The sequence below is a fragment of the Pelodiscus sinensis genome, chromosome 2 (assembly GCF_049634645.1).
Source record: "Pelodiscus sinensis isolate JC-2024 chromosome 2, ASM4963464v1, whole genome shotgun sequence".
Taxonomy (NCBI): domain Eukaryota; kingdom Metazoa; phylum Chordata; order Testudines; family Trionychidae; genus Pelodiscus; species Pelodiscus sinensis.
This window is the reverse complement of record NC_134712.1, coordinates 18,812,985-18,825,937: the sequence shown is the minus strand read 5'-3', so window position 1 is coordinate 18,825,937 and position 12,953 is coordinate 18,812,985. Positions and strand designations below refer to the sequence as shown.

Below are 12,953 nucleotides of genomic sequence, written 5' to 3'. Positions count from 1 at the left end.
GCCTGGCTCTGGGGGAGAGAAGGGCACTGGGTTGGAGCAGAGGACTGGGAGGTACCTGGTTCTAGTGGAGGGGATGGGCATTGGGTTGGAGCGGGAGGATGCCTGTCTCTGGCGGACGGTGGGGCACTGGGTTAGAGCAGGGAACTAGGCATTAAAACTTCTGACTTCTTTCCTTTCCTGTAGCTGGGCAGTGGGTCTGTTGGTTAGATTTGGGGGTTTCAGTCTCTGCTCTGTGAGGACTATGGGAGCTGGTGCGTGGTGGGGTGGGCAGAGGAAAGGAAGGGATTCTGGGAAGCAGGATTCCTGAGTTCCTTTTCTAGCCATGCCACTTCTTTGCTCGGTGCCTTCAACTTCACATTGATTGTACATATATTTCAGTAAATATTGTATTTGGCAGTTTTTGTTTGATTTGTTAAAATTGCAAAGCCAAAACAAAAAAGTAGTCAATAGAATGGTCTTCTGTTGATATGTGTTTTAGTAGTTAAATTGCTGATCTGTCATTGCTCATTAAAAGCGCTGTCATATAGGTGGAAATAGGTAAATATTGCATTTTATTAATATCGGCAGAACTGACTTAAATGGGGCCTGCATGTTGTGTAGTCTTGCCTTAATCTTTGTATTCATGCCCGTCAGTATGAAAGAAGCTGTTTGTATATATTTGCATAAACGTTTGCATATATATATGCAACCACACTTGAGTTGTAGCCCTCGGCATGTGCTGTGGGTATCATTGTGGCCCCCGGGGCTTCCAAAGTGGAGTAGCCCCGATTTAAAGATTCGGTTCATGAATTTACTTTCTCTCCTCTGTGTAAATAGGAAGGCATTTTACGAGTCTGTTGATTTCAATAATGACCCCAAGTCGTGACATGATAGAGAAGCTGCTTGAATAATGTTTTATTAATAGAAGACTATGAAAATTTATTCAGAATGCCACTTGTATACTGAAGCCCAATTCATTACATGTTATTAACAGCTGCTGAATGACCCAGCACTTTGATTCCCTTGGCAGCAAGATCTTCTGTCCTAGTTTTTAAATTACCCAATATTTAGAGTATTCTTCTAACTTAATAATCCTTTCTTATCTTACATTTATAAAAATAATATAAGGACTTTTAACCCCAAAGTTATGGATTCATTAAACCAAAATAAACTGTTTTGCGGCTCCCTTTGGCTGCAAATGGCAAACCACAGCCAACTGGAACCTTAAGGTTCTGTGGCTGCGGAGCTGGTAAGTAAACAAACTGGAGCAGCCCAGTAATATTTAAAAGAAAAGCTACTAAAACATGCTAAATAGACTATCAAGGGTGAAGCACCATTTAAACCACACAGTATGCCTGGCATGTGTGCATATACCAAAGGGACGGGCTATATGTTAAGAAACTTACCGAAGCTGAGACTGCAGTTTCCCAGCTTTGTTTATAAAATCTTCCCAAACTGGGTAACTTCCCTGGAAAAAAAAAGAAACAGTAATAATGGACATTGTAGTGGCCATTTAGTTTTAACATTCAGACTGTCCTGGTTTTAACAATAAGAATGATCAAAATAAAGCAATAATTCCTACTTTTTGTTTAATAAATTTTCATCCCTTAAGCCTTGTAACATTTATCTAGCCATTTATCTGCTGTTCCTTTAAAACTACATTGTCCTTAAAAGAAAAGGCTCACACTGGTTCTGAAATCACTCAGCCTATTTGCTGAACATAACAGCAGAGAGAACACTACAGCTCAGGACTGGAGGCAGAGAGCTAAATTCAAATCCCTACTCTGCCACAGACTTCCTGAGTGAACTTGGGAAAGCCACTTAGCCTCTTCTATGCTTTTGCTCTTATACCTCCCAGGGGTGTTGTGAGAATAAATAAAGCCTTTGATGATCTCAGACACCACATTCATGTGTGTCTGAGTATTTGACAGATGGGACAGAATATTAGCAGTGCTATTCTCTCTGCATGGAGTCCCTTTGGCCATTCAAAGTTTTGGTCTTCCTCATCAATGTTCCTGGAGATTGGACCAAGTTACCAGAAGTATCACTTCATGGACATTGTGACCCAAAGAAACAACAGAGCCATCAACCACAAGAATGGCACTAAGGAATGCAAGAGACAGGACTCTCTCAATAAATGGTCTACAGGTCACTGATGTTTTCAGATTAACCTTGAAACCTAGACTTCACAATTGTACTAGCCAAAAAATGCCAGAATTTTTATGCTCCACCCTCAAAAGTCTCCTGCAAACATTCTGGGTTGTTTTGTTTTGTTTTTGTTTTAAATGAAAAACAAAATTTAAAAAATCCAAATCAAAGAACACAAAAATTACTCCTAAAAATCAATCTTTTTTCAATAAAGATGTAGTGCAAAACTAAAAATGTCATTTTTGTCAAAAATTTCAGCTTACTCTGTTGTATCAGTTTAGACAGAATTTATGGCCCCAAAGAGTCAAAAGTGTTAAGATGACCCTGAACCTGTCCGACATTAAATGGTATAAAATAAGGTTTGGAACGCAGAGACCCAAGTCCTGTTTAGTACCATGGCAAACACTATTAAACATCTTTTTATCCTTTTATTGCACAAAGAAAAAGGAAGGGGAAACGTTAATACTCGAAACATTTGAAGTGCAGAGTATGGCTTTCATTTGAACATCATCTCTCATTCCTTTTTCCATTCTACCTACAGAGTTTTTATAAGGAAAAACACCTTGTTTGACAGTTCTTTAGATGGTATCAAAGAAGATAACCATCCTTTTGGGGGAAGAGGGAGTTTGTTGAGATTGTCTTTTTAACAGCTCCAGCCTGTTAGGTTTGATCCTGTTTAGATAAAACAAGACAAATACACAAAAGAAGGAACAGGAAAGAACAGCAAAGACAAAGTGCAGCTGTTTCTGATGTTGACTTACACTTGCAATCTAGAAAAACAGCACATGCTCTTACTGGCCACCTCAACAGTACAATCAACCATTGCTACTCCCCAAAAAATAATTCCAGCTGACTGGAGACTAGAGAGAAAGAAATTTGTGTTCGCTTTAATAAATTTCTCAGACACTCAGTTACTGCAGCAATGGGCCTGCTACAAGCCTAGATAAAACAGATGTTTAAGACTGAGAATATGCATTTCAACCTGAAAGTTATTGAATGCAAATGTAATTGTTTGTAGTAAGGTATATCTGTCCCAACAGTTGGCATCTCTGTTTCTATCAAATTAGACAGAATTATCATAATGCCAAAAAACTCTAGGCACGTACCAGAACCCACTGTGTTAGGTGCTCTACAAACAGAACAAAAAGAGTCTCTGCCCTCAAAAAGCTTACAAAACAGGAGAAAAAAAATATGGATGGACACAGTCAAGACTGCAGAATACAAGAAAACAATGAGACACTGCCAGTTAGCATGATAGATACGGATAGCAGTGCACCAGTGTACAAGACTTTTCAAATATTTTTAAACATTATCTACCCTGCAGATTTTGTATCGTGCAATACCATATCTAGTAACACCCCAATCTTAGAGAAACTGTGCAATAAGTTTGGCTTCTTTTGCTTACTAATCTATTTGGCAGCAAATCAGAATGTCAGATCACAATATCTTTATGAACTATAATCCATTGGATTATAAAAATAAGAGGCTGAACCCACAAACCTAATCTTAACTGAAATTTCACACCCTAAAATTGTTAGTGATGATAAATAAGCATCAATATCGAGAAGTCAGATATAATTTTAAATGCCTGCCCCTCAATCTTTTCAGCAAATGGAAAAGATTGACTATTTTATCAATCTTGTACTGATTTGCTAAGACAAAATAATTTTTATTTGAAAAGAAGAGCATTGAACTTAGCAGGTTTAAATCAAAGAAATATCTTCAGGGCAAAGGAGAAAGCAGCAGGTTAAAATGGATGCACTAGTTTCCTCAACAAAAGCTTCATACACCATATTCAATTTCATGTGAATATGGTATTTACTATTAGATTCCCCCAGTTTCCTAATATTATTTCAACTCAGCTGGTTGACAAGCCTTAGGGCTTGTCTACACTGGCACGTTTTGTTGCCAAAAACTGCCTTTTGGCAATGAAACAGCAAAAGCAATGCGATTTGTCAGGAAATACACCTAGTTTTGGTGACAAAAATGTCTACCCATGAAAGAGACTTTTGTCTTTTCACCTCCCTTTATTGTCAACAAAGAGCCAGCGTGGCCCCTGCTGTTTGTTTTGTTGAGAGAACTGGCTTCCACCAGTATCTCACAATGCCTGCTCTGATGGCTGTGCTCAGTGTTTTGTGATCTCTGCAGCCCTTCAGGCATTCACCCCTCCCCTTTCAAAGCTCCAGGAAGTATCTGACAGCTGAATGAGCTGCTCTGTTTGGGGAACAAACAAAGAACAAATCATTGGAGTGCTTCTGTTCTGTAGACAAAGAAGTATGAGTCTGAAATCTCGGCTCTACTGAAATCAATGAAAGTTTTGCAATTGACTTCAATATGACCATGATTTTACCTGAGTTTTCTTCCCAGGTGACACCTCTATATCAGCAAAGCCAATTCTCAATGAACACCAGAAAGTGAAGAGGCATTGTAATTCCTACATTCATAATTCCTTTAGAAACCAGATTTGTGCAAACAGTGCCTCTGCATGTGCAGAATTGGATTGCTCTTGTTATCATAACAGGTCACAAAAGCACCTTCCCAAATCAGGGCCTAACCACATTTTGAAATTTCAGCCCATGACTTGTCCCAATTACCTCTATGGAATTATTCACACACTTAAAGTTAGGTATGTATTCAAGTACCTTGCTGCACCAGTGCCTTATGAAGCACATCAGCTGACAGTACATAAAGAGAGAATTTTTATATTTGCTTTCCATACCATTATACGTAATTGGAAAGGAAATTCAAATCATTTACAGTTAGGCTATCTGCTGCCTTCTGAATACCAGCAACCTCACAATTTAATTAGTTTACTACACTACCTATTAGACATGAAACAGACTCAACTCAAGAAATGGCAGAATTCTACAGCTGACCTTTCCATCATTAACAGCAAATATCCAGAGAAGAACAGAATGACTCACAGGACTGATAAGTAAGTGCTGCATGCTCAGCATGGGTGAGGCTGGGTAGTTAGCTCCAGGTAACTGGTTCAGCCAGCCTGAGTGAGAGCAGCCTCATGGCAAAAGATCTGATCTATACTGAGTGTTTGGATTACCATCAGCAGATGATCAACTTGTGCTAACTGGAAAGGTAGTCTGGAGCTGCATCCTCGTTGCTTTACTAGCTAGAGCATCTACAACTTGGATTCCACACACACCCCTAACAAGCCAGATACTTTAAAATATCACTAGGGGGTTGCACCCCCTACTTGCTACGCTTGCCAAAACCCCTCTCTCTAAAGATAGGCAGCCCCAGCTCTTCCCCAACTGCCGGGGAGGGCCAGGCCAAGGCATAACAGCTCTGGCCAGCCCCGGCTCTCCCCACCCCCAGCTGCTGGGCAGGGCCGAGGCCATGCCAGCCCCCACCCTACCCCCATTCTCCCCCACCAGCCTTGCCATACCTTGCTTTCTCCCCTAGGCCGCTGAGGGGTTGGGCTAGGCTGGGCTGAGCTGAGGTAGGCCCAGCTCTCTCCCCCCAGCCACCAAGAGGTCGGGCTGAGCCAAGACCACACCAGTCCTAGCTCTTCCCCTTACCCTCCACCCCCGCCTCAGCAGCCCCAGCTCTCTCCCCCTGGAAACCGGGGGTTGGGGTGGGAGCTTTCAGCCAACCAGGTGCATGACAGGGTTGGAGGTGATGGGAGGGAGTAGGGTACACAGCTCCCACCCACCCCCTGCAAGGGGGGAGGGAGCCTGACTCCCGATGCCCCCATCATCCCCGTGAGGAGAGAGGTCGCATGGCTCCATCCCACCGGAGTACCAGGCAGGAAGGGAGGAGGCAGGGCAGCTGAGAGAGGGACTGTGGGATGCAGAGTGATATGATGACATTACTGTCGCCCCAAAGGAAAAGTTTTGTTTACACACACACACACACACACACACACACACACACACACTGACTGACTGACCTCAAGCTGGGGGGAGGGGAAGCAATAGGGCTAGAGGCAATGGTGATTTGCACCCTGAGCTAATACCACAGTGAAACCAAGCCCTACATTTCTGATTCAAGTTTGGCCATGGTCAGTGGCAACAAAGTGGGCTCCAGCCCACAAAAGCTTATGCCCAAATAAATGTGTTAAGTCTTTGAAGTGCCACAGGACTCCTCACTGTTTTTGCTGAAATGAAACAACACTGCTACTCCTCTGAAACTTGCTATCTTTAGAGAGCCTGTGTGTGAGAGGTTTTTTCCCAGTGACCACATCTCTCACAAACAACCTCTGCAGAGAGACTGTTCCCTCTTAGCCCTATAAACAGCTGGACCAGAATTACCACACACCATGCTGAGGTAGGAGACATGCACTGTGATTGTCTTAGATGACTGTTGTGTGTACAGAAAAAATTTCGTCTCTAGGGCTATCAAAATGATGTCTTTCACATGCATTTATTTTAACAAACTGCATAAATCAACCAGCTGGCCATGAACCTAAACCTAATGTCTACACCTCATGGGGAAGAAATGGATGTTAAAATCTTATTCAGGAGAAAAAGCCCCTGAACAAAGTGTTTTATGTTAAGACGGAATTGTCAGCCGTGTAAATGCAAGACAATCACTGATGAGTTAATCATTACCATTTCCTTAAATCTATCAGTATTACATCTCTAGTTCAAAGTAATAAATTTGAGTAACAGCATAGTCAATTAACCGATAAGCAAAAACTTAAAGGTTAATGATATAGAGTATACACATTTCCCTCACCCCCTCTTCCTGCCAGTACAGGCTGGACAGCAGCCTGGCTCAGTCCTGGCTTGCAACAGGCCTGGGACCTATCCCTGCTGCAGCTCTGCATTTCAAGTGTATTAAGTGCCAGGCAGGCAGGCAGCCCAGCTCAGTTCTGGCTCGGATTGGGTCCGGAAGCTCAGACCTTCCCAGACAGGAACGGCTGCCATGCCATGCTGCTGCCTCTCTCTCAGAAGTAGCAGCACAGGGCAATAATAGGCAGCCAGTCTGCGAGGGAAGCTGGTTTCCAAACTGGTTTCCCTTGCAGACCAGCTCGTATCTGCCACCCCGTGCTGTGGCCTCTGGTACAGTGGCTGCCAGGCCCGCCCCCAAGGACTGTAGAATAGTCAACTAACGGATAAAATTTCATGAGGTTACCTGATTAGTCAATTAACTGATATCTACTCTGAACCCATTTTCTTTCAACAGTAAGCTTCTAGTGTTTCCAAATGTGTGTATATGTAACATATGCATTATGTATGCATATGCCAGCAACCTTTGAAACATTGACAATTAACAGCGGGCCTACAGCTTTACTGAATTCTTAAGCAAAATACAAGCTGACAACTAAGCTTACCAAAGCAGTCTATTTATGCTGCCATTTCAGTGGCATCATTACACTGCTAACTGCGCCTAACAAGGAATACTGGAACAAAGAATACTGACACCAGTCATGAATTTAACTGTGTCACAGGGAGACAATACAGACAAAATATAACTTGGGAAGGAGAGATTTTGTGGCAGGGTGGCTAACACTATGCGACACACAAATCAAATTCAAAATCATCATCTACCATTTCCACAAATCTTGGTTCCCTTTGTTTTTAAGCCTACCCACAGAAGCTACATTAATATAATTAAATTTGCTTCAAAACTGATTCAGATAAATCAGTATAAATCATAGAATCATAGCAGATTATGGCTGAAACTTGGAAGAGACTGCAAGAGACAAATTCTTTCATGTGGACATTCTTAAACTGATCTAAAACTGGTGGATCACAATTTAGCTTATATTGATACCAAAATAGCTATTTATTAGTTCAATCCTAATTGAATCCCTGGATGTTGCTAAATTGCAGGTGAACAAAAAAAAAATCTCACCTTCCAGCCGTATGTGCATGCTATGGTTTTTATCTATATTGCATTCATTCCTGTCTAACTCTTCTGGCTAGCAATAACTCACTCTGCTATTCTACAGCCCTGACCTTTCCTCCACAAATCTTCGATACAAACCCTTATTTTGAAGATTTCCAATTATTCCTATTCCACCAGAAATTGTTCTCTCTTTTTATCCCTGAGATGAGCCCTTTCTGAAGCCAGATCAGTAGTTTGCACGCTCCGCTCTCTTCCGGAATTTAAATTCACTTCTCTTTCTCTTCTGGAATTTAATTCATGTGTATTAATAACAGTGTCCCTTTGAATCCTTCAATTAAAAACTTTTGTCAACCTGATCTTGTGAAGTTCTGAATGCCCAAGGAAAGCAGTAGGAGTTGAGGATGCTCATGAGGCCACAAGATATAACTATAGCTATTTATCCCATCTTCTCCAGCCAGGGAAACAATTTATGCAGGGCCACCTTGGTGAGGGTTATGAGGAGTAAATGGACTCTGCTGAAAATACTAGCCTAGGATTTAGGAGACCTGAGCTCAAGTCCCTTCTCTGCCACAGACTGACAGACACACCTGGGACAAGTCACTTCATTTATTTGTGTTCCCCATCTGTAAAATGGGGATAACAGTACTTCCCTACCTCTGACTAGTGTTATGAGGAGAAAAGATTGTGAGGTGTTCAGACACTCTACAAGGGGCCATGGAAATATTTTCTTTGTAAGATTTCATCCTAAGAAATACTTAATACAACATTACCTTTTTAATTAATTGGAAAAGCAACTATATATTTGCTTTGACTAACAAATCTAGTGTGATTTCAAACTACTTTTGAATATCAACAACATAGTGTTTTTATAAGTGCAAGGTTTTACAGAGCTACTTCTGTTCAGGCTGGAATTTCTGATTTCAAAACAGCTGATAAAGGAAATATATTTTTCTTTCAATGTAGAGTCATTTGAGCTCAAGTGTTATCTATAAAAAGGGAAGGCTTCCTTTATCTTTCAAACCCTGTTCACAGTGTGAATAGTGTGTTGGGTAGAAGATCAGCTTTAGAACATAAGTCCTAGGGCCTTCTATTGAGAAACTTCAGGGTTTACGGACAAGTCAGTCATTTGGAAGATTTGGGAGGGCGAGGGGGGGGGTCATTTGGGGTCTATTTTTTCAGACGTAACCTTATTTCTTTAAATGTCAACTACTGTGTTTTTCTTTGGAATTTATATTTCATCACAGTAAGATACTCCAAAGCATTACAATTTGTAGTGACAAACCTTGGTGTTTAGCAGCACTGTTTTTGGTTGTCTGCCTAACAACCACCAAGGCGTGTCATCATAGCCAAGAGACCAGGTGAATCCCCTGACACTCACTCAGCTCTCCACCCTTCATATTCCCCAGAACATACTTCAGGAGGCGAAGGAAAATTACTACTCACTCATCGGGTTTACCGCTACCGTCCTGCAGAAGGGTGCACCCCACCCACCTCTCACCCCGGCCCTCCAGATCTTCCCATCAGTGTCCTGTCTCATGAGTGTTCCCAGCCACCTCCCCCTCATACCAAGAGCTGGCTGTACGCTTTGCCGTTGGTACCTTTTTGAACCATGCTAAGAGACCATCTATATATACACATGCTCATGTGTCACACACTTCGTTTCCCCACCCTTGTGTCCCGCCTGGATATGAAATGGCAGGACCTTTTACCACCAGTGGAAGGTGGGGAGCCCCGGTGGGTCAGTTTGTACTCAACCTTAAAACCTACACACACACACACACACACACACACACACACACACACACACACCCCACCTGCAGCGTGCCAGGTTACAGCCCCTTTTTCAGCTTCTCCAGAACCTCTTGTTGAGGTTCTGCCTGTACTTCTCCCCTCATTTATTTATACCCACTCCATCCGTGGCCCCACAAAGTCACAGGACCGCCTCGTCAACCTTTTCCTAGTGATGGCCAAAGCGGCCATTCATAACTCCAAAGAGAGGAGGTTGGCAGGGGCCTGCAAATGTGGGGCTTGTTTTTCTTCACACCTCCTTGCCGAGTTCCTTCAGATAGTATCCCCTAATTCTCTCGATGCCTATGAGGAGCAGTGGACACTGTCTCTGGCTTTCTGCTCGGTGTACCCTTCTGGTTCCCTCATTTTGACCCTGTGACCATCACACCTGTCCCCGTTTTCTTTTTAGTTGTCCAAAGTAATGAGCTGAGTTCTTGGGCCCAGTGGATTCTCCCCAAAGGCTAGGGCAAGGTTGATTAGTTGTGGGTGGGATTATGGCCACTCACCTCCCAGAAACAGAAAGAAACAAGGTGTGTCCTTAGCAGGCCACAGTAATATACCCCTGTCATATCTTATTGGTTAATTAGTTAGTTGATGGGTGATTAATTGTAGCATGGCTGAGTCCTCTCTTTAGATCCTGCAACTCCTCTACTGCAAAGGTAGGCAGGGTACTGTCTTCCTGCTTTCACCTCTCCTCACTAACTGACAAGCCAACAGGCTGACAAAGGAAGTAGTGAGTTTTACCATATCAGTATTTAGCCAGTTCACCATTAAAATTCCAAATCATGTCCCCTCAGGGCACATACTGTAGCAGTTGCCTTAAAAGTACTAGGCTGAGCTGTTGGAGCACTTTATGCTCCCTCAAGCCTCAAAGGCAAAATACCCAGGCCTACTAGCATTTGGACAAACCCCGCCACATAGTAACCATGCCCAATCACAGGCTTAGTGGTCATGGCTTTTTCTGGGCAGAGGAGAGCACTTTGAATACTATGTGCATAAGTAGACTACACATGAAGGGTGCTCAGCTTGTAGCCCTCAGGGTCACGGGATTGCCATATTCACTAATCTCATGTATGCATGCCATTTGGCCCTATGCAAACAAACAAACAAACAAACAAACAAACAAAAAGGTTCTGTGAAAGCCAGCCTTACATTAAATCTAATCTTTTAAGGTAAGTTTAACAACAGTTCCATGCAAGTCCATGCAAGTGGCATAGAGCACCTGGCAGATGGAGTCATGACTCATCACACAGGAAGTGTGTAATGGTCACTCCCTGGCAGATTTGAGAGAATCCGTGTTTGACATATCCTGAGACACTAACAGCCCACTCTAGGATTATACTGCAAATCCTACAATGGGAAGTTGCTAAAAAAGGTGATCTAAAAATGGCTCTCTTACTTTTTTCAGGCCAGCAAACCTGCAAGGTAGTTAATATATTGAACCAAAACAATTTAATAATAATCACCCTGAAATCTAAGAACATTAAGCTTCAGAAGAGAGAAGAGTCACCCTTTCCAGAAAAGGATATTGCTCTGGTTTCTCGAGAAACCAATGCCACACAGATGCAGATGCGCAAAGTAAAGTTACATTTGATGAACAGGCAATACTTACATAGATTATACTGAAGGCAAGGATAAGAAACAACCAGATTGCTAAATTCAACAGAAAATTGTTAAAAATCCCTTTATTTAAGAAATCTGAAATAAAATTTAACAATGAAAATAAAATTGTATTTTTCAAAAATACAATCATTTTTAAAAAAAGCATGTGCATTTTCCTTTTACTTTCCAAAAATAACCCCACCCTTAACTGAGTTAAGGGCCTGAACAATACTGAATAAATCTGCTAGTCTGTCTATATATTTTAGAAATGTGTGCCTCTGTCTGAGAGTCTATTTTTGCAAGAACTCCTCACACAATAAGAGCTACGACCACCAAATTTGGTATGCAGCTTCCTCTTATACTAACTTAAAAGCAAGGTCAGGGTTTGATTGTGCCATTGCAATGGGATGTGCCTGGAATTCAATTGTTTTTCATACAATGGAAAGGGAGGGGTCTAGTAGGAAGGAGTTATACTTTGGAATGGGACACAGAGGGACAAGTGCCCCAGCACAATGCCACTGACTGGCATCAGCGGACACCATGGTCTGATGCAGGGAGCAACTGCTGGCTTCTATGTGGCCCCCTACATCGCCAGACTGGGCCTAAATCCGAGAACTGGGGTGTACAGCCTCTCTGCCCCTGAGCCAGCCCCCGGGCGAAACTGGTGGTCAGGGTGCACAGCTACTTCTGCCACTTACTCTGGGCAGATCTGGGGAGAAGCCAGAATACATGGCACTCTTCACCCCTGCCCTGGCAATGCCGGGTAAGTCCTCTATATTCATGTACTGCAACTAATAAATGTGAAGGAAAGACTTGGGCACACTAAAAATAGTGAATAAAACTGGCTTTAGGGAACTCCAGTCTGGGTCTCAGTTCTTCCTATGATACTCACCAATGACAACAACTGCAAATCTTTCACAGAACTATCTGAACGTCACAGCAGTGTTACTCATCACAGCCAGGAGTCTCCACTTCCTCACCGCAAGCCCCATTTCCCCCCCCCTTCCACCACCAAGTTTATCGCATAACACTCACTGCAAGAGGCATTAATACAAATATCATGGGCGCTGGCATTTCTCAAAATTAGCTGGTGATTTCCTTGTTGATTTTTTTAGCATAATTACACAACTGCACTTAAGTTTGCAATTCTGACACCCAACTTCACACACTACAAGCACATCCACAGACTGTACATCTGTCCTCACAACAAAACAATATTAACTGTACTTCTCAATACATGCCCTGAAAATATAATACACACAATCCTAAAATTCTTATCTATCCACAACAAAATTTCCCTCTCATTAGCTATCACAGCCACTAGAATGATCAGTAATATGAGCACAGTAACATCCAGTGTCTCCAATAAAGAACAGAGCGTCTATTCTACTTGGTGCGGTACAAACATACAAAGATTACACACAAACCACAACTGAGCTACAGGACACAAAGGCAAAGTCTTCCAAAGAAACTTCAGTGGACAACACAACAAGCAACGCCCCAGCGGAAGCAATACAACAGTGGCCTTAAAATGGAGCTTAACAGCTGACATATGTCAACATGTGGGGGAAGATACAGTGGCTGACAAATCAATTCACTAAACCAGAACAACATCTGCTCCCAAT

At 42.4% G+C, this 12,953-nt stretch overlaps 1 protein-coding gene across 8 annotated transcripts in view; it reads right to left on the bottom strand.

The window, feature by feature from the left end:
- The window catches only part of MTSS1 (MTSS I-BAR domain containing 1), a 189,875-nt gene that overhangs the window by 160,738 nt on the left and 16,184 nt on the right, over positions 1-12,953 (bottom strand). For all 8 annotated transcript variants that reach the window (XM_075920153.1, XM_075920154.1, XM_006123574.4 and 5 more), the window contains exon 2: positions 1,386-1,447. In XM_075920153.1, the coding sequence (XP_075776268.1) occupies positions 1,386-1,447 (62 nt within the window). The remainder of the gene's footprint in view (positions 1-1,385; positions 1,448-12,953) is intronic.